Consider the following 27,402-nt stretch of genomic DNA (forward strand, 5'->3'; position numbering starts at 1 on the left):
TTTTGTGTGGCCCCCGGCTGGGCTGCATTATGTGTTGGAGTCAGTGGTGGACTCAAGCACTCACCCTGTGCTGCTCTTTCTCATGCTTTACACCGCAGCTCTTCTCCATTAGCGCTCAGCTATGACCATTGAGTCCACATTGATGTGATTGTCATTATAAGACGGTAGTGCGATATAGATCATGAAATCATATGTCTAGATATTTTTCGCTCATTGCCAAACCGTCCACCATTTTATTATCTATGCCATTCTGACCCTTCAACTTGCTTCATACTGCAGCTCTGCTCTATCCCTCCCCATACTTTGTACTGCAGCTTTGTCACCCCCCCATACTTCATACTGCAGCTCTGCTCTATCCCTCCCCATACTTTATACTGCAGCTCTGCTCTGCCCCCTGTACTCCATACTGCAGCTCTTCTCTATCCTTCCCCATACTTCATGCTGCAGCTCTGCTCTATCCCTTCCCATACTTTATACTGTGGCTTTTCTATGTCCCTCCCCATACTTTATACTGCAGCTCTGCTCCATCCCCCCGCATACTTCATACTGCTACTCTGCTCTACTCCTCACTATACTTCATGCTGCAGCTCTATTCTATACCTCCCCCATACTTTATACTGCAGCTTTTCTATGTCCCTCCCCATACTTCATGCTGCAGCTCTTCTCTATCCCTCCCCATACTTCATGCTGCAACTCTGCTCTATCGCTCCCCATACTTTATACTGCAGCTCTGCTGTGTCCCCTCCATACTTAATACTGCAGCTCTGCTATATTCCTCCTCATACTTCCTACTGCAGCTCTGATTTATCCCCCCATACTTTATACTGCAGCTTTTCTATGTCCCTCCCCATACTTGATACTGCATCTCTGCTGTGCCCCCCATACTTGATACTGCAGCTCTGCTCTATCCTTCCCTATACTTTATACTGCAGCTTTGCTATATGCCTCCCCATACTTTATACTGCAGCTTTTCTATGTCCCTGCTCATACTTTATACTGCAGCTCTGCGTTGTCCCGTCCATACTTAATACTGCAGCTCTCCTCTATCCCTCCTCATACTTCCTACTGCAGCTCTGCTCTATCCCTCCCAATGCTTCCTACTGCAGCTCTGCTCTATCCCTCCCAATGCTTCCTACTGCAGCTCTGCTCTATTCCCCCATACTTTATACTGCAGCTTTTCTATGTCCCTCCCCATACTTAATACCGCAGCTCTGCTCTATCCCTCCCCATACTTCCTACTGCAGCTCTGTTTTATCCCACCATACTTTACACTGCAGATTTTCTATGTCCCTCCCTATATATTATACTGCAGCTCTGCTGTGCCCCCCCAATACTTCATACTGCAGCTCTGCTATATCCTTCCCTATACTTTATACTGCAGCTTTGCTATATGCCTCCCCATACTTTATACTGCAGCTTTTCTATGTCCCTCCTCATATTTTATAGTGCAGCTCTGCTGTGTCCTCTCCATACTTAATACTGTAGCTCTGCTCTATCCCCCCATACCTTATACTGCCGCTTTTCCATGTCCATCCCCATACTTTATACTGCAGCTCTGCTGTGTCCTTCTTATACTTCATACGGCAGTTCTGCTCTATCCCTCCCCATACTTCATACTGCAGCTGTGCTCTATCCTTTCCTATACTTTATACTGCAGCTTTGTTATGTCCCTACCCATACTTTATACTACAGCTCTGCTCTATCCTTTCCATACTTTATAATGCAGCTCTGCTCCATTAAGACACCACTCTGGTCAATTACTTCAGTGTAGTGTAATGTAGTCTGAAATGGATTCCTTGTTTCTTCAGGGGCTGAGGCTGCAGCTTTGTGACTCCCCCATGCTTTACACTGCAGCATTGCTTGTTCTGATTTAATACATTTGTAAATACTTTACTATCCTTGTATTTTACTTTGCATCCAGAGCTGCATTCAGAATTCTGCAGGATGTCGGTTGTCATGTGTCAGCGCCGTGTTGACAGACACACCCCTAACCCCCTCACTCTACTGCAGTGCATCATGGGACTCTTCTGGGTACAATGTATCAACCCTGCGCCGGTCAGCTGTGGTCCCATAATGCGCTGCGCACTGATGTGCTCAGGGAGATGTATTTTTGGGTTTGTGCTTATCTCCCTCTGGATTTTATCCCCATCCCCCATGTGGCTGCACCTCTGGTCCATGATAAAAATAACTCCCATCAGGCAGAGGTCGTCCTCCCCGAGCGCTCAGGCTGGCGTTTATGGACATTCCCCCGGCGTCGCTGTGATAAGACACAATCTTTAATTACCATTCGTCCTGGACGGCCGAGCTTTACTTATTGATGAGCGGCCTCTGATTGAATTTATAAGCTCCAGGCCTGAGCGCAGCTCTGAGGGTAATGTAATACCGAACATCTGCCCTGTAAATGGAGCTTATTATCTCCTGTCAAGGTCCACATTAACAAATCCTGCAGGTTCTGTACAGAGGGGGGAAATACTAACCCATCCCCTGCCCCAGGGCTATCATAGGATTAGATACACAGCTTGGCAGGCAGTATCACACAGGATAGGATTAGATACACAGCTCAGCAGACAGTATCACACAGGATAGGATTAGATACACAGCGCAGCAGTCAGTATCACACATGATAGGATTAGATACACAGCGCAGCAGACAGTATCACACAGGATAGGATTAGATACACAGCTCAGCAGACAGTATCACACAGGATAGGATTAGATACACAGCTCAGCAGACAGTATCACACAGGATAGGATTAGATACACAGATCAGCAGACAGTATCACACAGGATAGGATTAGATACACAGCTCAGCAGACAGTATCACACAGGATAGGATTAGATGCACAGCTCAGCAGGCAGTATCACACAGAATAGGATTAGATACACAGCTCAGCAGACAGTATCACACATGATAGGATTAGATACACAGCTCAACAGACAGTATCACACAGGATAGGATTAGATACACAGCTCAACAGACAGTATCACACAGGATAGGATTAGATGCACAGCTCAGCAGACAGTATCACAATGGATAGGATTAGATACACAGCTCAGCAGACAGTATCACACAGGATAGGATTAGATACACAGATCAGCAGACAGTATCACACAGGATAGGATTAGATACACAGCTCAGCAGACAGTATCACACATGATAGGATTAGATACACAGCTCAGCAGACAGTATCACACATGATAGGATTAGATACACAGCTCAGCAGACAGTATCACACATGATAGGATTAGATACACAGCTCAGCAGACAGTATCACACAGGATAGGATTAGATACACAGCTCAGCAGACAGTATCACACAGGACAGGATTAGATACACAGCTCAGCAGACAGTGTCACACATGATAGGATTAGATACACAGCTCAGCATACAGTATCACACAGGATAGGATTAGATACACAGCTCAGCAGACAGTGTCACACATGATAGGATTAGATACACAGCTCAGCAGGCAGTATCACACAGGATAGGATTAGATACACAGCTCAGCAGACAGTATCACACAGGATAGGATTAGATACACAGCTCAGCAGACAGTATTACACATGATAGGATTAGATACACAGCTCAGCAGACAGTATCACACAGGATAGGATTAGATACACAGCTCAGCAGACAGTATCACACAGGATAGGATTAGATACACAGCTCAGCAGACAGTATCACACAGGACAGGATTAGATACACAGCTCAGCAGACAGTATCACACAGGATAGGATTAGATACACAGCTCAGCAGACAGTATTACACATGATAGGCTTAGATACACAGCTCGGCAGGCAGTATCACACATGATAGGATTAGATACACAGCTCAGCAGTCAGTATCACACATGATAGGATTAGATACACAGCTCAGCAGGCAGTATCACACATGATAGAATTAGATACACAGCTCAGCATACAGTATCACACAGGATAGGATTAGATACACAGCTCAGCAGACAGTATCACACAGGAGAGGATTAGATACACAGCTCAGCAGACAGTATCACACAGGATAGGATTAGATACACAGCTCAGCAGACAGTATCACACAGGATAGGATTAGATACACAGCTCAGCAGACAGTATCACACATGATAGGATTAGATACACAGCTCAGCAGACAGTATCACACAGGATAGGATTAGATACACAGCTCAGCAGACAGTATCACACAGGATAGGATTAGATACACAGCTCAGCAGACAGTATCACACATGATAGGCTTAGATACACAGCTCAGCAGACAGTATCACACAGGATAGGATTAGATACACAGATCAGCAGACAGTATCACACAGGATAGGATTAGATACACAGCTCAGCAGACTGTATCACACATGATAGGCTTAGATACACAGCTCAGCAGACAGTATCACACAGGATAGGATTAGATACACAGCTCAGCAGACAGTATCACACAGGATAGGATTAGATACACAGCTCAGCAGACAGTATCACACAGGATAGGATTAGATACACAGCTCAGCAGACAGTATCACTCATGATAGGCTTAGATGAAGATCTGTCCATCTCTGTATCGATCTGTCTATTGATCTGTGAATCTGTTGATACATTATTACATTATTTCCTTTTAATATTGGAAACCTGGCTCTTGATGAAGATTATTGGTCTCTTGAGCCGTTACAACCTCGTGTCTTGTCTCACTATATATCCTTATACAGCTCCTGGTGATAGCGACCACATACAGAACAGTGTAAGGTTATGTTATACTACTGCTCCCACATTCCTAGTGGGACTTCTCTTTGTCGACTGCTTATTCCCATTCAATAATATTGCCCTCTGTATTCAGAAATATAACTACTATAATATTGCCCAAAAAAACCTTGAGCAAAAATAAGCGAAAGTCCAACATTGCTTCCAACTGTATTAAATAGAGTATTTGTATTGGAATCTGTATATATGTATAGTGCTGACATACTGCGCAGCGCTGTGCAGACATTATCCTCCCCCACTCTCCCCAGTGGAGCTGACAGTGTACATTCCCTGTCAGTGTGTGCTGGGTAGATATGTGTTGCGCTCCTCTCATGTCGGGATGTGCAGTCTCTGGATGATGTCTCTTTGTCCTCTGCAGTCTCTGCCGCATCCATTCAGATCTTCCTATAATTGAGTTTCGTTAATTAACGTTGCGGTTGATGTCTGTGACTGGGGCACTCCTGCCGTACACAGACTGCACTACCCTGCGGGGGGTGTAGATTGCCCCTCTGGTGCCAGCAGTGCGGGTGTTGATGCCCCGTGTAGTAATCAGGAGACGGTGCCAGCCCAGATTGTGCTGACTTGCTGCTGAGCTGTTCCAGGCCCCCTGTGAGATAGTACTAGTGTACGCACTAGATGCTCCCACCTGGCACCGCCGCACGTGCTTATTTTTATTTTTTTTACTCTGTCACTTTCCCTGGATTTGCAATTATTATCATTATTGTTGAGCGGCTTTGTAGCTGGGAGCAGACAGATGGTCCATTGTTTGGTAAGTCACATGCACTTCCCGATATTTATGAGAAACCCAAAAATTCTCCTTGAAATTCATTCTGTGACTTTGGACCAAGTGACGCTGCTCCCAAATCACCGTCTAATCCTGAGTTACATCCTGTATTATACTCCAGAGCTGCACTCACTATTCTGCTGGTGGAGTCACTGTGTACATACATTACTTATCCTGTACTGATCCTGAGTTACATCCTGTATTATACTCCAGAGCTGCACTCACTATTCTGCTGGTGGAGTCACTGTGTACATACATTACTTTACTTATCCTGTACTGATCCTGAGTTACATCCTGTATTATACTCCAGAGCTGCACTCACTATTCTGCTGGTGGAGTCACTGTGTACATACATTACTTATCCTGTACTGATCCTGAGTTACATCCTGTATTATACTCCAGAGCTGCACTCACTATTCTGCTGGTGGAGTCACTGTGTACATACATTACTTATCCTGTACTGATCCTGAGTTACATACTGTATTATACTCCAGAGCTGCACTCCCTATTCTGCTGGTGCAGTCACTGTGCACATAAATTACTTTACTTATCCTGTACTGATCCTGAGTTACATCCTGTATTATACTCCAGAGCTGCACTCACTATTCTGCTGGTGGAGTCACTGTGTACATACATTACTTATCCTGTACTGATCCTGAGTTACATCCTGTATTATACTCCAGAGCTGCACTCACTATTCTGCTGGTGGAGTCACTGTGTACATACATTACTTATCCTGTACTGATCCTGAGTTACATCCTGTATTATACTCCAGAGCTGCACTCACTATTCTGCTGGTGGAGTCACTGTGTACATACATTACTTATCCTGTACTGATCCTGAGTTACATCCTGTATTATACTCCAGAGCTGCACTCACTATTCTGCTGGTGCAGTCACTGTGTACATACATTACATTACTTATCCTGTACTGATCCTGAGTTACATCCTGTATTATACTGCAGAGCTGCACTCACTATTCTGCTGGTGCAGTCACTGTGTACATACATTACTTATCCTGTACTGATCCTGAGTTACATCCTGTATTATACTCCAGAGCTGCACTCACTATTCTGCTGGTGGAGTCACTGTGTACATACATTACTTATCCTGTACTGATCCTGAGTTACATCCTGTATTATACTCCAGAGCTGCACTCACTATTCTGCTGGTGGAGTCACTGTGTACATACATTACTTATCCTGTACTGATCCTGAGTTACATCCTGTATTATACTCCAGAGCTGCACTCACTATTCTGCTGGTGCAGTCACTGTGTACATACATTACTTATCCTGTACTGATCCTGAGTTACATCCTGTATTATACTCCAGAGCTGCACTCACTATTCTGCTGGTGGAGTCACTGTGTACATACATTACTTTACTTATCCTGTACTGATCCTGAGTTACATCCTGTATTATACTCCAGAGCTGCACTCACTATTCTGCTGGTGGAGTCACTGTGTACATACATTACTTATCCTGTACTGATCCTGAGTTACATCCTGTATTATACTCCAGAGCTGCACTCACTATTCTGCTGGTGTAGTCACTGTGTACATACATTACTTATCCTGTACTGATCCTGAGTTACATCCTGTATTATACTCCAGAGCTGCACTCACTATTCTGCTGGTGCAGTCACTGTGTACATACATTACTTATCCTGTACTGATCCTGAGTTACATCCTGTATTATACTCCAGAGCTGCACTCACTATTCTGCTGGTGCAGTCACTGTATACATACATTACATTACTTATCCTGTACTGATCCTGAGTCACATCCTGTATTATACTACAGAGCTGCACTCACTATTCTGCTGGTGCAGTCACTGTGTACATACATTACATTACTTATCCTGTACTGATCCTGAGTTACATCCTGTATTATACTGCAGAGCTGCACTCACTATTCTGCTGGTGCAGTCACTGTGTACATACATTACTTATCCTGTACTGATCCTGAGTTACATCCTGTATTATACTCCAGAGCTGCACTCACTATTCTGCTGGTGGAGTCACTGTGTACATACATTACTTTACTTATCCTGTACTGATCCTGAGTTACATCCTGTATTATACTCCAGAGCTGCACTCACTATTCTGCTGGTGGAGTCACTGTGTACATACATTACTTATCCTGTACTGATCCTGAGTTACATCCTGTATTATACTCCAGAGCTGCACTCACTATTCTGCTGGTGGAGTCACTGTGTACATACATTACTTATCCTGTACTGATCCTGAGTTACATCCTGTATTATACTCCAGAGCTGCACTCACTATTCTGCTGGTGCAGTCACTGTGTACATACATTACTTATCCTGTACTGATCCTGAGTTACATCCTGTATTATACTCCAGAGCTGCACTCACTATTCTGCTGGTGGAGTCACTGTGTACATACATTACTTTACTTATCCTGTACTGATCCTGAGTTACATCCTGTATTATACTCCAGAGCTGCACTCACTATTCTGCTGGTGGAGTCACTGTGTACATACATTACTTATCCTGTACTGATCCTGATTTACATCCTGTATTATACTCCAGAGCTGCACTCACTATTCTGCTGGTGTAGTCACTGTGTACATACATTACTTATCCTGTACTGATCCTGAGTTACATCCTGTATTATACTCCAGAGCTGCACTCACTATTCTGCTGGTGCAGTCACTGTGTACATACATTACTTATCCTGTACTGATCCTGAGTTACATCCTGTATTATACTCCAGAGCTGCACTCACTATTCTGCTGGTGCAGTCACTGTATACATACATTACATTACTTATCCTGTACTGATCCTGAGTTACATCCTGTATTATACTCCAGAGCTGCACTCACTATTCTGCTGGTGCAGTCACTGTGTACATACATTACTTATCCTGTACTGATCCTGAGTCACATCCTGTATTATACTCCAGAGCTGCACTCACTATTCTGCTGGTGTAGTCACTGTGTACATACATTACTTATCCTGTACTGATCCTGAGTCACATCCTGTATTATACTACAGAGCTGCACTCACTATTCTGCTGGTGCAGTCACTGTGTACATACATCACATTACTTATCCTGTACTGATCCTGAGTTACATCCTGTATTATACTCCAGAGCTGCACTCACTATTCTGCTGGTGCAGTCACTGTGTATATACATTACTTATCCTGTACTGATCCTGATTTTCATCCTGTATTATACTCCAGAGCTGCACTCACTGTTCTGCTGGTGCAGTCACTGTGTACATACATTACATTACTTATCCTGTACTGATTCTGATTTTCATCCTGTATTATACTGCAGAGCTGCACTCACTATTCTGCTGGTGGAGTCACTGTGTACATACATTACTTATCCTGTACTGATCCTGAGTTACATCCTGTATTACACTCCAGAGCTGCACTCACTATTCTGCTGGTGGAGTCACTGTGTACATACATTACTTATCCTGTACTGATCCTGAGTTACATCCTGTATAATACTCCAGAGCTGCACTCACTATTCTGCTGGTGGAGTCACTGTGTACATACATTACTTATCCTGTACTGATCCTGAGTTACATCCTGTATTATACTCCAGAGCTGCACTCACTATTCTGCTGGTGCAGTCACTGTGTACATACATTACATTACTTATCATGTACTGATCCTGAGTTACATCCTGTATTATACTCCAGAGCTGCACTCACTATTCTGCTGGTGCAGTCACTGTGTACATTACATTACATTACTTATCCTGTACTGATCCTGAGTTACATCCTGTATTATACTGCAGAGCTGCACTCACTATTCTGCTGGTGCAGTCACTGTGTACATTCATTACTTATCCTGTACTGATCCTGAGTTACATCCTGTATTATACTCCAGAGCTGCACTCACTATTCTGCTGGTGGAGTCACTGTGTACATACATTACATTACTTATCCTGTACTGATCCTGAGTTTCATCCTGTATTATACTCCAGAGCTGCACTCACTATTCTGCTGGTGCAGTCACTGTGTACATACATTACTTATCCTGTACTGTACCTGAGTTACATCCTGTATTATACTCCAGAGCTGCACTCACTATTCTGCTGGTTGAGTCGCTGTGTACATACATTACATTACTTATCCTGTACTGATCCTGAGTTACATCCTGTATTATACTCCAGAGCTGCACTCACTATTCTGCTGGTGCAGTCACTGTGTACATACATTACTTATCCTGTACTGATCCTGAGTTACATCCTGTATTATACTGCAGAGCTGCACTCACTATTCTGCTGGTGCAGTCACTGTGTACATACATTACTTATCCTGTACTGATCCTGAGTTACATCCTGTATTATACTCCAGAGCTGCACTCACTATTCTGCTGGTGGAGTCTCTGTGTACATACATTACATTACTTATCCTGTACTGATCCTGAGTTACATCCTGTATTATACTCCAGAGCTGCACTCACTATTCTGCTGGTGCAGTCACTGTGTACATACATTACATTACTTATCCTGTACTGATCCTGAGTTACATCCTGTATTATACTCCAGAGCTGCACTCACTATTCTACTGGTGCAGTCACTGTGTACATACATTACTTATCCTGTACTGTACCTGAGTTACATCCTGTATTATACTCCAGAGCTGCACTCACTATTCTGCTGGTTGAGTCGCTGTGTACATACATTACATTACTTATCCTGTACTGATCCTGAGTTACATCCTGTATTATACTCCAGAGCTGCACTCACTATTCTGCTGGTGCAGTCACTGTGTACATACATTACTTATCCTGTACTGATCCTGAGTTACATCCTGTATTATACTGCAGAGCTGCACTCACTATTCTGCTGGTGCAGTCACTGTGTACATACATTACTTATCCTGTACTGATCCTGAGTTACATCCTGTATTATACTCCAGAGCTGCACTCACTATTCTGCTGGTGGAGTCTCTGTGTACATACATTACATTACTTATCCTGTACTGATCCTGAGTTACATCCTGTATTATACTCCAGAGCTGCACTCACTATTCTGCTGGTGCAGTCACTGTGTACATACATTACATTACTTATCCTGTACTGATCCTGAGTTACATCCTGTATTATAGCCCAGAGCTGCACTCACTATTGTGCTGGTGCAGTCACTGTGTACATACATTACATTACTTATCCTGTACTAATCCTGAGTTACATCCTGTATTATACTCCAGAGCTGCACTCACTATTCTGCTGGTGCAGTCACTGTGTACATACATTACATTACTTATCCTGTACTGATCCTGAGTTACATCCTGTATTATACTCCAGAGCTGCACTCACTATTCTGCTGGTGCAGTCACTGTGTACATACATTACATTACTTATCCTGTACTGATCCTGAGTTACATCCTGTATTATACTGCAGAGCTGCATTCACAGTTCTAGGGCTGAAATCTCTGTCTACCTCCTGCTTTTTCAGTGTGCACAAAGCTGGAATTGTTTTCAAATCCGTTGTTTGGTTTCTTGGATCATGCAGTCGTTCTTGCTTCTTTCCGTCCACGGATTATTTCCGCCATTCTCATTGCTCCGCCTCTGGTCACACTTGTCAATTTTCCTAAATTTTAACCCTTTGTGCGCTGAACCATTAGGACCATTTCCAGCTATATTTCTGACCCCGTCCTGTATAAGGCAGCAGTGGGCCGGGGGGCAGATTGGTGGTGCTGAGTGCACCATCATGAGACCCATCCGCAACCTTGCTGAATGCAGCCCCCCATCCAGTGGCGGTCTCTTCCCCCGGATCGGGGAGCTTACCATCAGCTCTGACAGTGACCTAAATCTGCGAGAGCCGATCTGCTGAGTAAACGGTTTAAAAGCATCGAAATGATGTGAAGGAGGAAAGCCCAATCACATGGGCGCCCTGCCCCGAAAATGCCAGAGAGGCTCCAGCCTCTGGGGCCACATAGCACTTCCTCCATGAGATCCACAGAATGCTGTACTGCTAATGATATGAAAAGCAGCACAGAGGGTTTAAGGAAATTAGAGTGATTTTGTATGTGTGTTCGGGGGAAGGGGTAAGATTGTTCCACTCGTGCGGTGGTCTTAGTGAGGACAGGGCTGAATGGAAGCAAGACAGTCAGACTGAGACAGTTTTCCAGCAGCACAGAGTATTTGAGGGCTGAGTTTGTGGAAAAATTACAAATCATGACCTACCGCCGTAGATCCAGCAGGGTCCCCAGCAGCACAGAGTGCTTCAGGAGAAGTGTGTCATGATTATGTGGGAGGTCACAGACTGAAACTTGCATAAAGGAGTAGGGTTTTCAGCAGCACAGAGTATTTCAGCAGCAGAGTTAGCTGATTGCATTAGAGACAGTGATGATAGTGAGGACTATGGGACCTTGGCAGCATCAGGATGCGAGGAAGTGAAAGGAGACCAGTTTGTGTTCCCAGTTCCGTGGTGGAATGAGCAGCACAGAGTATTTCTGGAAGTACAGGAGGTCACAGACTTGGGCTTGCATATTGGAAGGAGCAGGATTCCTGACAATGAAGGGAAGAGTGTGATGTTTTTTGGAGCTCATGGAGCAAAACTTTCATCATGGAAGAAGCACAACCTCCAGCAGCACAGAGTATTTCAGTGGAATTATGATGGTTTTTATTGGAGGGCTCAGACTTAGAGTTGTATAGTGGAAGGATTGCGTTCCCCCAGCAGCACAGAGTATTTTATGGCAGGGCGTGGACTGATTTTTTGCACAGTGGAAGGAACACGGTCCCCCTTACTTAGAATTGGCGCCCTGGAGACTTTCTTTCATCTTCAGGTCACATGACCGTTTTTCACATCCCCGTGTAGAACCATGCCGAGGGGCGCTGAGACTAATGCATCGTCCTGTGCTTTGTGTCCGCGCTCCTTTACTAGAGTCAGAGGACGACTTAGAGCCGCTCTGGGTCCTGTTGGGGCCGTAGCATCCTCAAGTAACAGCGCCTTCCGCAGCTTTCCGGTATAGTTCATGGTTTATTTCCTCGCCATCTCTAAAGGGACATTCTTCTCTACATCCATAGGGCTCATTCACACCACCGTATGCTGCTTCATTCACTTCAGAGGGGCTGCGCCGTGTGCTGTCCGCATCTTTGCTTCCGTTGCACGACCACGCAAAAATGTAGAGCTTTGTCCTATAGTTGTCAGTAAAAATCGGTAACCCCCTCCCCCTTTCATTTCGAGGGTTGAGTAGGGTTGGGTGTACAGCCCTGAGTAGGAATGGGTTAAATCCCACCTTTATTTGGGGGGTGAGGGCAGCTCTGTACAGCCATGGGTAGTGATGGGTTAAACCCCCTTTTATTTGGGGGGTGAGGGCGGCCTCTGGAATATTTGGATTCTCTTGGTGACAAGGCGCGGGTGTTACTGCAGACGCATTGTGTGCCAGTCAGCACAGGGGGTGAGGGCTGCACCCTCTTCATACCCGCCTCCCAGCTGAGCGCACAGCAGAGGTTACTGTGTGTGCTGCAGTATAATAGCAGGTCTGCTCATCCTGAGCCTGCTGGTTCCTTACACACAACCTTCCCACATACAAGGCAGAGGCACAGAAGCCCCTATAGCACTGTATCTGTCACATTTTACTGATGTCCCTGTGTCAGATACATTGTTATATAAATGTAAAAACACAGAATGCAATCGCACACTGCAACCAGCACTCTGCCTTGCCTTTATGCTGGATGTTGAATAAGGCATTGGTGTACATTTTGGCCAAAGCGTAATAAGCCACTCGCCGCGTCAAGGCCGCCTTCATGAGTGGTCCCTAACACTAGTTCCTACCTTTTATGGGCCATGACAGCCACATAAAGTCCAGGGAGCGCAGGTACAGCATGCATGCCAAGCACACTCTGCTTTTAACCCCGTCCGGTGCCATTACAGCTTTCATCGGATCCAGGGATGCAAGTACTCACATGCATGCTGAGCCCACTTTATACTTCTCCTGGAACCTAATGGTTACTGGTAGGTGCTGTATAAGCAGACTCAGTTTTATACTGACTTTAAAACCAGCCTCCAGGGGGCAGATTCTGGACAGGTGTGCTTGACTGCTTGGAGATCGCCACGCCTCCAATACGTACTACAAAGAGAAAAATATGGAAAATTTCAGCCCGCACAACCCCTAGCAGGTGCAGATTGCTATGGCGAAATAGAAATATAAATGTAAAAACACAGAATGCAATCGCACACTGCAACCAGCACTCTGCCTTGCCTTTATGCTGGATGTTGAATAAGGCATTGGTGTACATTTTGGCCAAAGCGTAATAAGCCACTCGCCGCGTCAAGGCCGCCTTCATGAGTGGTCCCTAACACTAGTTCCTACCTTTTATGGGCCATGACAGCCACATAAAGTCCAGGGAGCGCAGGTACAGCATGCATGCCAAGCATGTTATATACATTGTTAGTAAAACATCTGTGGCTGTTACATTGTTACTGAAGCTCCTGTATCCGATCACTAAAAATGTATCTGATACAAGAGCTTCAGTATGACCCCCCTATAACAATGTATTAGTCACAGACCCCCCTATAACAATGTATGTATTAGTCACAGATCCCCCTATAACAATGTATGTATCAGTCACAGACCCCCTATAACAATGTATGTATTAGTCACAGACCCCCCTATAACAATGTATGTAATAGTCACAGACCCCCCTATAACAATGTATGTATCAGTCACAGACCCCCCTATAACAATGTATGTATCAGTCACAGACCCCCCTATAACAATGTATGTATCAGTCACAGACCCCCCTATAACAATGTATGTATTAGTCACAGACCCCCCTATAACAATGTATGTATTAGTCACAGACCCCCCTATAACAATGTATGTATTAGTCACAGACCCCCCCCCTATAACAATGTATGTATTAGTCACAGATCCCCCTATAACAATGTATGTATTAGTCACAGACCCCCCTATAACAATGTATTAGTCACAGATCCCCCTATAACAATGTATGTATTAGTCACAGACCCCCCTATAACAATGTATGTATTAGTCACAGACCCCCCTATAACAATGTATGTATTAGTCACAGACCCCCCTATAACAATGTATCAGTCACAGATCCCCCCATAACAATGTATTAGTCACAGATCCCCCCTATAACAATGTATTAGTCACAGACCCCCCTATAACAATGTATTAGTCACAGATCCCCCTATAACAATGTATCAGTCACAGATCCCCCCCATAACAATGTATTAGTCACAGATCCCCCTATAACAATGTATTAGTCACAGATCCCCCTATAACAATGTATCAGTCACAGATCCCCCTATAACAATGTATTAGTCACAGACCCCCCTATAACAATGTATTAGTCACAGATCCCCCTATAACAATGTATCAGTCACAGATCCCCCCCATAACAATGTATTAGTCACAGATCCCTCTATAACAATGTATTAGTCACATACCCCCCTATAACAATGTATCAGTCACAGATCCCCCTATAACAATGTATTAGTCACAGATCCCCCTATAACAATGTATTAGTCACAGATCCCCCTATAACAATGTATCAGTCACAGATCCCCCCCATAACAATGTATTAGTCACAGATCCCCCTATAACAATGTATTAGTCACAGACCCCCCTATAACAATGTACCAGTCACAGATCCCCCCCATAACAATGTATTAGTCACAGATCCCCCTATAACAATGTATTAGTCACAGATCCCCCTATAACAATGTATCAGTCACAGATCCCCCTATAACAATGTATTAGTCACAGATCCCCCTCTAACAATGTATCAGTCACAGATCCCCTATAGCAATGTATCAGTCACAGATCCCCCCTATAACAATGTATTAGTCACAGATCCCCCTATAACAATGTATTAGTCACAGATCCCCCCCCATAACAATGTATTAGTCACAGATCCCCCTCTAACAATGTATCAGTCACAGATCCCCTATAGCAATGTATCAGTCACAGATCCCCCCCATAACAATGTATTAGTCACAGATCCCCCTATAACAATGTATTAGTCACAGATCCCCCTATAACAATGTATCAGTCACAGATCCCCCTATAACAATGTATCAGTCACAGATCCCCCTATAACAATGTATTAGTCACAGATCCCCCTATAACAATGTATCAGTCACAGATTCCCCCATAACAATGTATCAGTCACAGATCCCCCTATAACAATGTATTAGTCACAGATCCCCCTATAACAATGTATCAGTCACAGATCCCCCTATAACAATGTATCAGTCACAGATCCCCCTATAACAATGTATCAGTCACAGATCCCCCTATAACAATGTATTAGTCACAGATCCCCCTATAACAATGTATTAGTCACAGATCCCCCCCATAACAATGTATTAGTCACAGATCCCCCTATTACAATGTATTAGTCACAGATCCCCCCCATAACAATGTATTAGTCACAGATCCCCCTATAACAATGTATTAGTCACAGATCCCCCTATAACAATGTATCAGTCACAGATCCCCCTATAACAATGTATTAGTCACAGATCCCCCTATAACAATGTATCAGTCACAGATCCCCCTATAACAATGTATCAGTCACAGATCCCCCTATAACAATGTATCAGTCACAGATCCCCCTATAACAATGTATTAGTCACAGATCCCCCTATAACAATGTATTAGTCACAGATCCCCCCCATAACAATGTATTAGTCACAGATCCCCCTATTACAATGTATTAGTCACAGATCCCCCCCATAACAATGTATTAGTCACAGATCCCCCTATAACAATGTATCAGTCACAGATCCCCCTATAACAATGTATTAGTCACAGATCCCCCTATAACAATGTATTAGTCACAGATCCCCCCTATAACAATGTATTAGTCACAGACCCCCCTATAACAATGTATTAGTCACAGATCCCCCTATAACAATGTATTAGTCACAGATCCCCCCCATAACAATGTATTAGTCACAGATCCCCCTATTACAATGTATTAGTCACAGATCCCCCCCATAACAATGTATTAGTCACAGATCCCCCTATAACAATGTATCAGTCACAGATCCCCCTATAACAATGTATTAGTCACAGATCCCCCTATAACAATGTATTAGTCACAGATCCCCCCTATAACAATGTATTAGTCACAGACCCCCCTATAACAATGTATCAGTCACAGATCCCCCTATAACAATGTACCAGTCACAGATCCCCCCCATAACAATGTATCAGTCACAGATCCCCCCATAACAATGTATCAGTCACAGATCCCCCCATAACAATGTATTAGTCACAGATCCCCCTATAACAATGTATTAGTCACAGATCCCCCTATAACAATGTATCAGTCACAGATCCCCCCCATAACAATGTATTAGTCACAGATCCCTCTATAACAATGTATTAGTCACAGATCCCCCCCCATAACAATGTACCAGTCACAGATCCCCCTATAACAATGTATTAGTCACAGATCCCCCTATAACAATGTATTAGTCACAGATCCCCCTATAACAATGTATCAGTCACAGATCCCCCTATAACAATGTATTAGTCACAGACCCCCCTCTAACAATGTATTAGTCACAGATCCCCCTATAACAATGTATTAGTCACAGATCCCCCCCATAACAATGTATTAGTCACAGATCCCCCTATAACAATGTATTACTCACAGATCCCCCCCCCCATAACAATGTATCAGTCACAGATCCCCCCCTATTACAATGTATTAGTCACAGATCCCCCCCCATAACAATGTATTAGTCACAGATCCCCCCATAACAATGTATTAGTCACAGATCCCCCTATAACAATGTATTACTCACAGATCCCCCCCCCATAACAATGTATTAGTCACAGATCCCCCTATAACAATGTATCAGTCACAGATCCCCCTATAACAATGTATTACTCACAGATCCCCCCCCCATAACAATGTATCAGTCACAGATCCCCCTATAACAATGTATTAGTCACAGACCCCCCTATAACAATGTATTAGTCACAGATCCCCCTATAACAATGTATTACTCACAGATCCCCCCCCCCATAACAATGTATCAGTCACAGATCCCCCTATAACAATGTATTAGTCACAGACCCCCCTATAACAATGTATTAGTCACAGATCCCCCTATAACAATGTATCAGTCACCGATCCCCCTATAACAATGTATTAGTCACAGATCCCCCCATAACAATGTATTAGTCACAGATCCCCCCATAACAATGTATCAGTCACCGATCCCCCTATAACAATGTATTAGTCACAGATCCCCCTATAACAATGTATCAGTCACAGATCCCCCCTATAACAATGTATTAGGCCTCTTTTACACTTGCGTTGTCCGGATCCGTCGTGTACTCCATTTGCCGGAATTACACGCTGGATCCGGAAAAACGCAAGTGAACTGAAAGCATTTGAAGACGGATCCGTCTTCAAAATGCGTTCAGTGTTACTATGGCAGCCAGGACGCTATTAAAGTCCTGGTTGCCATAGTAGTAGTGGGGAGCGGGGGAGCGGTATACTTACAGTCCGCGCGGCTCCCGGGGCGCTCCAGAATGACGTCAGATCGCCCCATGCGCATGGATGATGTGCCATGCGATCACGTCATCCATGCGCTTGGGGCGCCCTGACGTCACTCTGGAGCGCCCCGGGAGCCGCACGGACGGTAAGTATACTGCTCCCCCGCTCCCCACTACACTTTACCATGGCTGCCAGGACTTTAGCGTCCCGGCACCCATGGTAACCATTCAGAAAAAGCTAAACGTCGGATCCGGCAATGCGCCGAAACGACGTTTAGCTTAAGGCCGGATCCGGATTAATGCCTTTCAATGGGCATTAATTCCGGATCCGGCCTTGCGGCAAGTCTTCAGGATTTTTGGCCGGAGCAAAAAGCGCAGCATGCTGCGGTATTTTCTCCGGCTAAAAAACTTTCCGGTCCGGAACTGAAGACATCCTGATGCATCCTGAACGGATTTCACTCCATTCAGAATGCATTAGGATAAAACTGATCAGGATTCTTCCGGCATAGAGCCCCGACGACGGAACTCTATGCCGGAACAAAAGAACGCAAGTGTGAAAGAGCCATAAGTCACAGATCCCCCTATAACAATGTATCAGTCACAGATTCCCCCATAACAATGTATCAGTCACAGATCCCCCTATAACAATGTATTAGTCACAGATCCCCCTATAACAATGTATCAGTCACAGATCCCCCTATAACAATGTATCAGTCACAGATCCCCCCATAACAATGTATTAGTCACAGATCCCCCTATAACAATGTATTAGTCACAGATCCCCCTATAACAATGTATTAGTCACAGATCCCCCTATAACAATGTATTAGTCACAGATCCCCCCTATAACAATGTATTAGTCACAGATCCCCCTATAACAATGTATCAGTCACAGATCCCCCCCATAACAATGTATTAGTCACAGATCCCCCTATAACAATGTATTAGTCACAGATCCCCCTATAACAATGTATTAGTCACAGATCCCCCCTATAACAATGTATTAGTCACAGATCCCCCCTATAACAATGTATTAGTCACAGATCCCCCTATAACAATGTATTAGTCACAGATCCCCCTATAACAATGTATTAGTCACAGATCCCCCTATAACAATGTATCAGTCACAGATCCCCCCTATAACAATGTATTAGTCACAGATCCCCCTATAACAATGTATTAGTCACAGATCCCCCTATAACAATGTATTAGTCACAGATCCCCCTATAACAATGTATTAGTCACAGATCCCCCCTATAACAATGTATTAGTCACAGACCCCCCTATAACAATGTATGTATTAGTCACAGATCCCCCTATAACAATGTATGTATTAGTCACAGACCCCCCTATAACAATGTATGTATTAGTCACAGACCCCCCTATAACAATGTATGTATTAGTCACAGATCCCCCTATAACAATGTATGTATTAGTCACAGATCCCCCCTATAACAATGTATTAGTCACAGATCCCCCTATAACAATGTATTAGTCACAGATCCCCCTATAACAATGTATTAGTCACAGATCCACCTATAACAATGTATTAGTCACAGATCCCCCCTATAACAATGTATTAGTCACAGATCCCCCCTATAACAATGTATTAGTCACAGATCCCCCTATAACAATGTATCAGTCACAGATCCCCCCCCATAACAATGTATTAGTCACAGATCCCCCTATAACAATGTATTAGTCACAGATCCCCCTATAACAATGTATTAGTCACAGATCCCCCTATAACAATGTATTAGTCACAGATCCCCCCTATAACAATGTATCAGTCACAGATCCCCCCCATAACAATGTACCAGTCACAGATCCCCCTATAACAATGCATGTATTAGTCACAGATCCCCCTATAACAATGTATCAGTCACAGATCCCCCTATAACAATGTACCAGTCACAGATCCCCCCCCATAACAATGTATTAGTCACAGATCCCCCCCATAACAATGTATTAGTCACAGATCCCCCCCATAACAATGTATTAGTCACAGATCCCCCTATAACAATGTATTAGTCACAGATCCCCCCTATAACAATGTATTAGTCACAGATCCCCCCTATAACAATGTATTAGTCACAGATCCCCCTATAACAATGCATGTATTAGTCACAGATCCCCCTATAACAATGTATCAGTCACAGATCCCCCTATAACAATGTATCAGTCACAGATCCCCCCCCCATAACAATGTATTAGTCACAGATCCCCCTATAACAATGTATTAGTCACAGATCCCCCTATAACAATGTATTAGTCACAGATCCCCCTATAACAATGTATTAGTCACAGATCCCCCTATAACAATGTATCAGTCACAGATCCCCCTATAACAATGTATCAGTCACAGATCCCCCCCCCATAACAATGTATTAGTCACAGATCCCCCTATAACAATGTATTAGTCACAGATCCCCCTATAACAATGTATTAGTCACAGATCCCCCTATAACAATGTATTAGTCACAGATCCCCCCCCCCCCCCGCCCCCCATAGCAGTGGATTAGTCACAGTGACTGCAGCTCTAAGGAACAAACATGGTCTCCATGAGTGGGCTTGGAAGATCTACAGTTCATGAATAGAATGCCAGAACTACTGAAGACTGACACAGGCAGTTCAGTAGAAGAGTAGGATCACCAGACTTGCCTTTATCACACTTTTTTGGCGGTTGTTAGTGGTCACTGTCATGGTCGTAGTCGTCCTCCTGTATTAATGGCGGTCTTCTCCTCCAGGTGTGTGTGGCTGCTGTGGAGCGCTGCGTCCTCGCTACAAAAGACTCGTGGACAATATCTTCCCGGAGGATTCAGAGGTGAGCATTTTGGGTAATCTGTGTTTTTCTAATTTTGTTTTTGTTTTCCAAGAAACAGCACCCCCTCCTGTCTGCAGGATGTGTCAGGTATTGCAGGCGAACTCGCTTACATGGGGCTAAGTTGCAAAATACTAATCATTGGCTGAAGACGAAAGGGGGCGCTATTTAACCACATTTCTTGAGTTATTTGGTGGAATATCCAGGCAGTCCCACCCAGTCACCTGTGAGAGGAGCTGAAGACGCATGTTTCACTGGTGACATTGGAAAGTCGGTGGAGAAATCCTTCACCTCATTAGGCCCCATTCACATGGTCGTATTTTTGGTCTGCATCCGATCCGTGACAGGCATACTTATACAGGTTATACTTACCCTGCTCCTGCGTTGCTCCTGAAGCCTGCAGAGCCGCCACTGCATCTCCCCATTGCACGGGGGGGGGGTTGGGGGTTAAGTCAGCCAATAGCAGGCCACAACAGGGGCGAGCCTCCCTAGCATTGGGGGTGATGCTAGGGAGGCCCGTCCCTGGAGCGACCCGGGTGCCGGAGAGCGGGGTGAGTATAACCTGTATGAGGTGCCCAGACATTATGGGGCTTGGATAACCCCTTTAAATGATATTACAGTATAATCTGCTTCATTACATTTTACATTACAGTATAATCCAAGTTATATTATACCACATTATACTAGATTATATTATGCACATTACATTGCAGTATATTATATCTCATTGCACTACATTATAGAACAGTTTAGTCTACTGCATTATTTGATGTCGAACAGTGTATTATGCTGATTACATACAGGTGACGGGATGTGCACACAGCCCTTTTATATTATACCTTATTATATTTTTTTTATTAACCTACATGATGCTTTAGTTTATACTTTATTATCCTACATTCTATTATGCTGGATGATATTAGATTCTATTATATAAATGTGATACAACTTTCATGAATCGGAAAAGAGCTTTTTGGGTTGTTTTCTTGTCCACCCCCCAGCAAAAATATTTGACTGTATTACATTATGCTGTATTACACTATATAAAACTATCTTATACTACTATAACCATGCTGCTTATATATAATATATTAATTCATAGCATATAATACTTAATATTATTATTATATCCTTTACATTGGGTCCAGTTTAGGTTTTCCTGTAATGTTTATTAATATTACGTACATTTTAGTTACCTTTTTGGGACCAGTGGAGAGATTTTCTCATCCTTTATCACATCCAAAGCAGCATTTAAAATTCTGCTGGTTGTCCTTGGAAACAGACAGCATTTTAGCAGCACCCCCCCCCCCCCCCGACATGTGGCCTAACAGTGGAGCTCTATCTATACAATAGTGATCTGATCTCCCATAATCCTTTGCCCCCTGGGATTAGGACACTAACAGGACTATGGATTTCGCTTTAGTCTTGAATGGAGAATAAGATATCTGCCCCTCTAAACCAGTACAAGATGGAGAATTCAGCTTTGTCTTAGTTGTAACAAGTGACCCCCATTAAATCCCATGGCAAATGGGCCCCTTCAGCACCCTCAGGACATGATAGACTTTTGTTTTCTGTTATATGGTATTAGTCTGTGATGGATCATGTTGTGGTCATCTGCCCTCTACAGGATGGTCTGGTCAAAGCGAACATGGAGAAGTTGACCTTCTACGCACTTTCAGCGCCAGAAAAACTGGATCGCATTGGTGCCTACCTCTCGGAGCGGCTCAGCAGGGATGTGTCCAGGCACCGCTATGGGTACGATCTCCACCCCTGACTTTGTGCACTGTAATTTCAGGACCACATTATGATTCCAGCTGCATGGGGGCTGTATGACCCAAGGGTGTGTGTACCATAGAGGAAGCCCACATAGATGTTTTGTGGCCCCTGGCGAGAGGGGTCCCAGCCCTATCTTGACTTGCACTTCAACAGCAGTGAATGTTACGCATGGGTTGGAGGCATATCCTAGTTTCTGTAAATGTGACAATCTGGAGAGGTGAGCTTTGGAGGAGGAGGAGGCATTCCGTTTTTCCCCCCTATAGTCTAACAAGGTGGTTATCAGACACTAGATATTATATAAAATGCCCTTAGCGCCACAACCGATGGATCAGAAATCCAGATTATCCAGAATTGATCAAAAATAGTCCAGAGAATTCAAGTCAGAAGGAAATACAGGTTATGAAATCCTATTGGGCAACCCAGCAGAGATCTTGTAAGATGTATTACCAGGGATGGACTGAGAACTTAAACTGGCACTGGCAAAAAAAAACTAAAAGTGTCCCCATGTTGTAGGCGGGACCAAATTGACGGTGGAGCAACACAAATAGGTTGGTGCAGCTTTAGTAGGCGGGGCTAGGAATACCGTAGTGCAGCAAAAAAAGAGGCAGTAAACCTAACAATGGTCACAGCCTAAACTGCTGTCTGTGAGAGGCAGGAACACTAGTGGCGAGGCACAGGCTACACTGCTGTCTATGAGAGGCAGGAACACTAGAAGTAAGGCACAGGCTGCACTGCTGTCTATGAGAGGCAGGAACACTAGAAGTAAGGCACAGGCTGCACTGCTGTCTATGAGAGGCAGGAACACTAGAAGTAAGGCACAGACTGCACTGCTGTCTATGAGAGGCAGGAACACTAGCGATGAGCCACAGACTGCACTGCTGTCTGAGAGGCAGGAACACTAGAAGTAAGGCACAGGCTGCACTGCTGTCTATGAGAGGCAGGAACACTAGAAGTAAGGCACAGGCTGCACTGCTGTCTATGAGAGGCAGGAACACTAGAAGTAAGGCACAGACTGCACTGCTGTCTATGAGAGGCAGGAACACTAGCGATGAGCCACAGACTGCACTGCTGTCTGAGAGGCAGGAACACTAGAAGTAAGGCACAGGCTGCACTGCTGTCTATGAGAGGCAGGAACACTAGAAGTAAGGCACAGACTGCACTGCTGTCTATGAGAGGCAGGAACACTAGAAGTAAGGCACAGGCTGCACTGCTGTCTATGAGAGGCAGGAACACTAGAAGTAAGGCACAGGCTGCACTGCTGTCTATGAGAGGCAGGAACACTAGAAGTAAGGCACAGGCTGCACTGCTGTCTATGAGAGGCAGGAACACTAGAAGTAAGGCACAGGCTACACTGCTGTCTATGAGAGGCAGGAACACTAGAAGTAAGGCACAGGCTACACTGCTGTCTATGAGAGGCAGGAACACTAGAAGTAAGGCACAGGCTGCACTGCTGTCTATGAGAGGCAGGAACACTAGAAGTAAGGCACAGGCTGCACTGCTGTCTGTGAGAGGCAGGAACACTAGAAGTAAGGCACAGGCTGCACTGCTGTCTGTGAGAGGCAGGAACACTAGAAGTAAGGCACAGGCTGCACTGCTGTCTGTGAGAGGCAGGAACACTAGAAGTAAGGCACAGGCTGCACTGCTGTCTATGAGAGGCAGGAACACTAGAAGTAAGGCACAGGCTGCACTGCTGTCTATGAGAGGCAGGAACACTAGAAGTAAGGCACAGGCTGCACTGCTGTCTGTGAGAGGCAGGAACACTAGAAGTAAGGCACAGGCTGCACTGCTGTCTATGAGAGGCAGGAACACTAGAAGTAAGGCACAGGCTGCACTGCTGTCTATGAGAGGCAGGAACACTAGAAGTAAGGCACAGGCTGCACTGCTGTCTATGAGAGGCAGGAACACTAGAAGTAAGGCACAGGCTGCACTGCTGTCTATGAGAGGCAGGAACACTAGAAGTAAGGCACAGGCTGCACTGCTGTCTATGAGAGGCAGGAACACTAGAAGTAAGGCACAGGCTGCACTGCTGTCTGTGAGAGGCAGGAACACTAGAAGTAAGGCACAGGCTGCACTGCTGTCTGTGAGAGGCAGGAACACTAGAAGTAAGGCACAGGCTGCACTGCTGTCTGTGAGAGGCAGGAACACTAGAAGTAAGGCACAGGCTGCACTGCTGTCTATGAGAGGCAGGAACACTAGAAGTAAGGCACAGGCTACACTGCTGTCTATGAGAGGCAGGAACACTAGAAGTAAGGCACAGGCTGCACTGCTGTCTATGAGAGGCAGGAACACTAGAAGTAAGGCACAGGCTGCACTGCTGTCTATGAGAGGCAGGAACACTAGAAGTAAGGCACAGGCTGCACTGCTGTCTATGAGAGGCAGGAACACTAGAAGTAAGGCACAGGCTACACTGCTGTCTATGAGAGGCAGGAACACTAGAAGTAAGGCACAGGCTGCACTGCTGTCTATGAGAGGCAGGAACACTAGAAGTAAGGCACAGGCTGCACTGCTGTCTATGAGAGGCAGGAACACTAGAAGTAAGGCACAGACTGCACTGCTGTCTATGAGAGGCAGGAACACTAGAAGTAAGGCACAGGCTGCACTGCTGTCTATGAGAGGCAGGAACACTAGAAGTAAGGCACAGGCTGCACTGCTGTCTATGAGAGGCAGGAACACTAGAAGTAAGGCACAGGCTGCACTGCTGTCTATGAGAGGCAGGAACACTATCGGTGAGCCACAGACTGCAATGTTGTCTATGAGAAGCAGAAACACTGTGGCAAATATCTGTCCTAATGGGAAATGCCCACTTATGGGTGGGGTTTAAATAAACCCCACCCACTTTGCGTCCGAGTGAGTCTCTACTAATTCGACCATGGCACAGTGACTCCATCCACCAGGGACCTACATAACCCTGGAGCCGCTCTTGCTTTCTGTGTACCTTCCAATGGTTAGACCCCCACCATCCGGTGGATATTCCATAAGGACTGATTTATGAAGTTGTCTTAAGGCTACAGTTCCTTGAAAAAGTATTCATACCCCTTGAACTTTTCCACAATTTTTCACGTTACACCCACAAACTAAAATGTATTTTATTGGGATTTTATGTGGTAGACCAACACAAAGTATCAAGTATTTTTGAAGTGAACAGAAAATGATATATGGTTTTTAAAATTTTGAATAAATCTGGGTAGTGCGGAGTGCATTTGTATTCAGCCCCCCTGAGTCAGCACTTTGTAGGACCACCTTTTGCTGCAATTACAGTTGTCTTTACCAGCTTTGCACATCTTGAGGTTGAAATTTTTGTCCATAAATAAAAAATCATGATGCTGCCACCACCGTGTGTCATGGTGAGGATGGTGTGTTCAGGGTGATGTGCAGGGTTAGTTTTCCACCACATTAGGCCAAAAAGTTCATCTTTGGTCTCATCTGACCAGAGCACCTTCTTCCACATATTTGCTGTGTCCTCTACATGGCTCGTGGCTAAAGGCAAACAGGACTTCTTATGGTTTGCTTTCAAAAATAGCTTTCCTCTTGCCACTCTTCCATAAAGGTCAGATTTGTGGAGCACACGACTACTAGTTGTCCTGCGGACAGTTTCTCCCACCTGAGCTGTGGAATTCTGCAGCTCCTCCAGAGTGACCATCGGTCTCTTGGCTGCTTCACTAATCAATGCTCTCCTTGTCTGGGCTTTCAGTTTAGGTGGGCGGCCATGTCCTGGTGGGTTTGTAGTTGTGCCATACGCCTTCCATTTTTAGATGATAGATTGAACAGTACTCTGTGCGATGTCCAGAGCTTGGGATCTTTCTTTATAACCTAACCTGCTTTACACTTTATCCCTGACCTGTCTGGTGTGTTCCTTGGTTTTCATGATGCTGTTTGATCACTAATGTTCTCAAACAGGGGGGCTGAACACAAATGCACACCACACTTTTCAGATTTTTATTTACCATCCTCGGTAATAGTCCAGAATTTGCTGGGACCATCGTGAATGTTCAGAGACAGCCACTGCAAATGCCGCTCCGATATGGGTGAGGCTTAAGTGAATCCCTCCCTGATACGTCCGTTCCAGGTTGAGTTTGGGGCATGTCCACAAATTTTGGTAACAAGGTAATTTTAAAGGTAAAAATTTAAAGGTAATCAATCACAGAGCGGCTTTCATTTTCAAGAGCAGATTATGAAATGAGAGCTGCGCTGTGATTGGCTGCTATGGACAGTGTGTTTTATGTCCATATGGACTACACCTCCCACCAGGAGACCCGCTCCTGCCTTTCCGGGCCCTTTATCTTATCCCAGCCCCCGCCAGTGTGATAATCGCTGTGTACACTGTGTTGATAATCATGGAGAAGGTCGCTGAGATTTCGGGGCGTGCCCTGTTTGCGCCCCCACCTCGATTCTGTGTCATGCCGCTCTTGTATCTCCAGATTTAATGCTTTCTGCTTAATAAATGGCCACACATCCGCTGCGTTGTCCTAATGCCCTCAGATTGTGGATTAGTGCTGAGTCCTGCGTGCCCGGCACACATCTGTTCACCGCGCACATCCAGCGCCGTCCTCTGCTGCAGATGCTCCGTGCATTTTGGGGAAGAGCACCAGGCGGCATTCGAGGTTCCCTCTCCTCGCCCTGCGTCCGGACCTACGTGCAGCTCGTGAAGATGAGTTGCTGGTGCAGGTATCTGCTCATACTACACCCTCCCCGACTTGTCTTATAGGTGGCTGGCAGAGCCTGCAGCCGCTGTGCGCCTCACTAATACCCGACTGGCAGTGCCCAGCCTGTGCCAGCTGTTTGGATGTGAATAGAATATAAAAGGTAACATTTGGGGGGGGGGGC

The 27,402-nt window shown here is 44.9% G+C and overlaps 1 protein-coding gene across 1 annotated transcript in view; it reads left to right on the forward strand.

The window, feature by feature from the left end:
* The window catches only part of EFR3B (EFR3 homolog B), a 90,432-nt gene that overhangs the window by 31,028 nt on the left and 32,002 nt on the right, over positions 1-27,402 (forward strand). The window contains exons 2-3 of the mRNA XM_044290940.1: positions 20,729-20,805; positions 22,430-22,566. Coding sequence (XP_044146875.1) covers positions 20,729-20,805; positions 22,430-22,566 — 214 coding nt within the window. The remainder of the gene's footprint in view (positions 1-20,728; positions 20,806-22,429; positions 22,567-27,402) is intronic.

The sequence above is a fragment of the Bufo gargarizans genome, chromosome 4 (assembly GCF_014858855.1).
Source record: "Bufo gargarizans isolate SCDJY-AF-19 chromosome 4, ASM1485885v1, whole genome shotgun sequence".
In the NCBI taxonomy this organism is placed as follows: domain Eukaryota; kingdom Metazoa; phylum Chordata; class Amphibia; order Anura; family Bufonidae; genus Bufo; species Bufo gargarizans.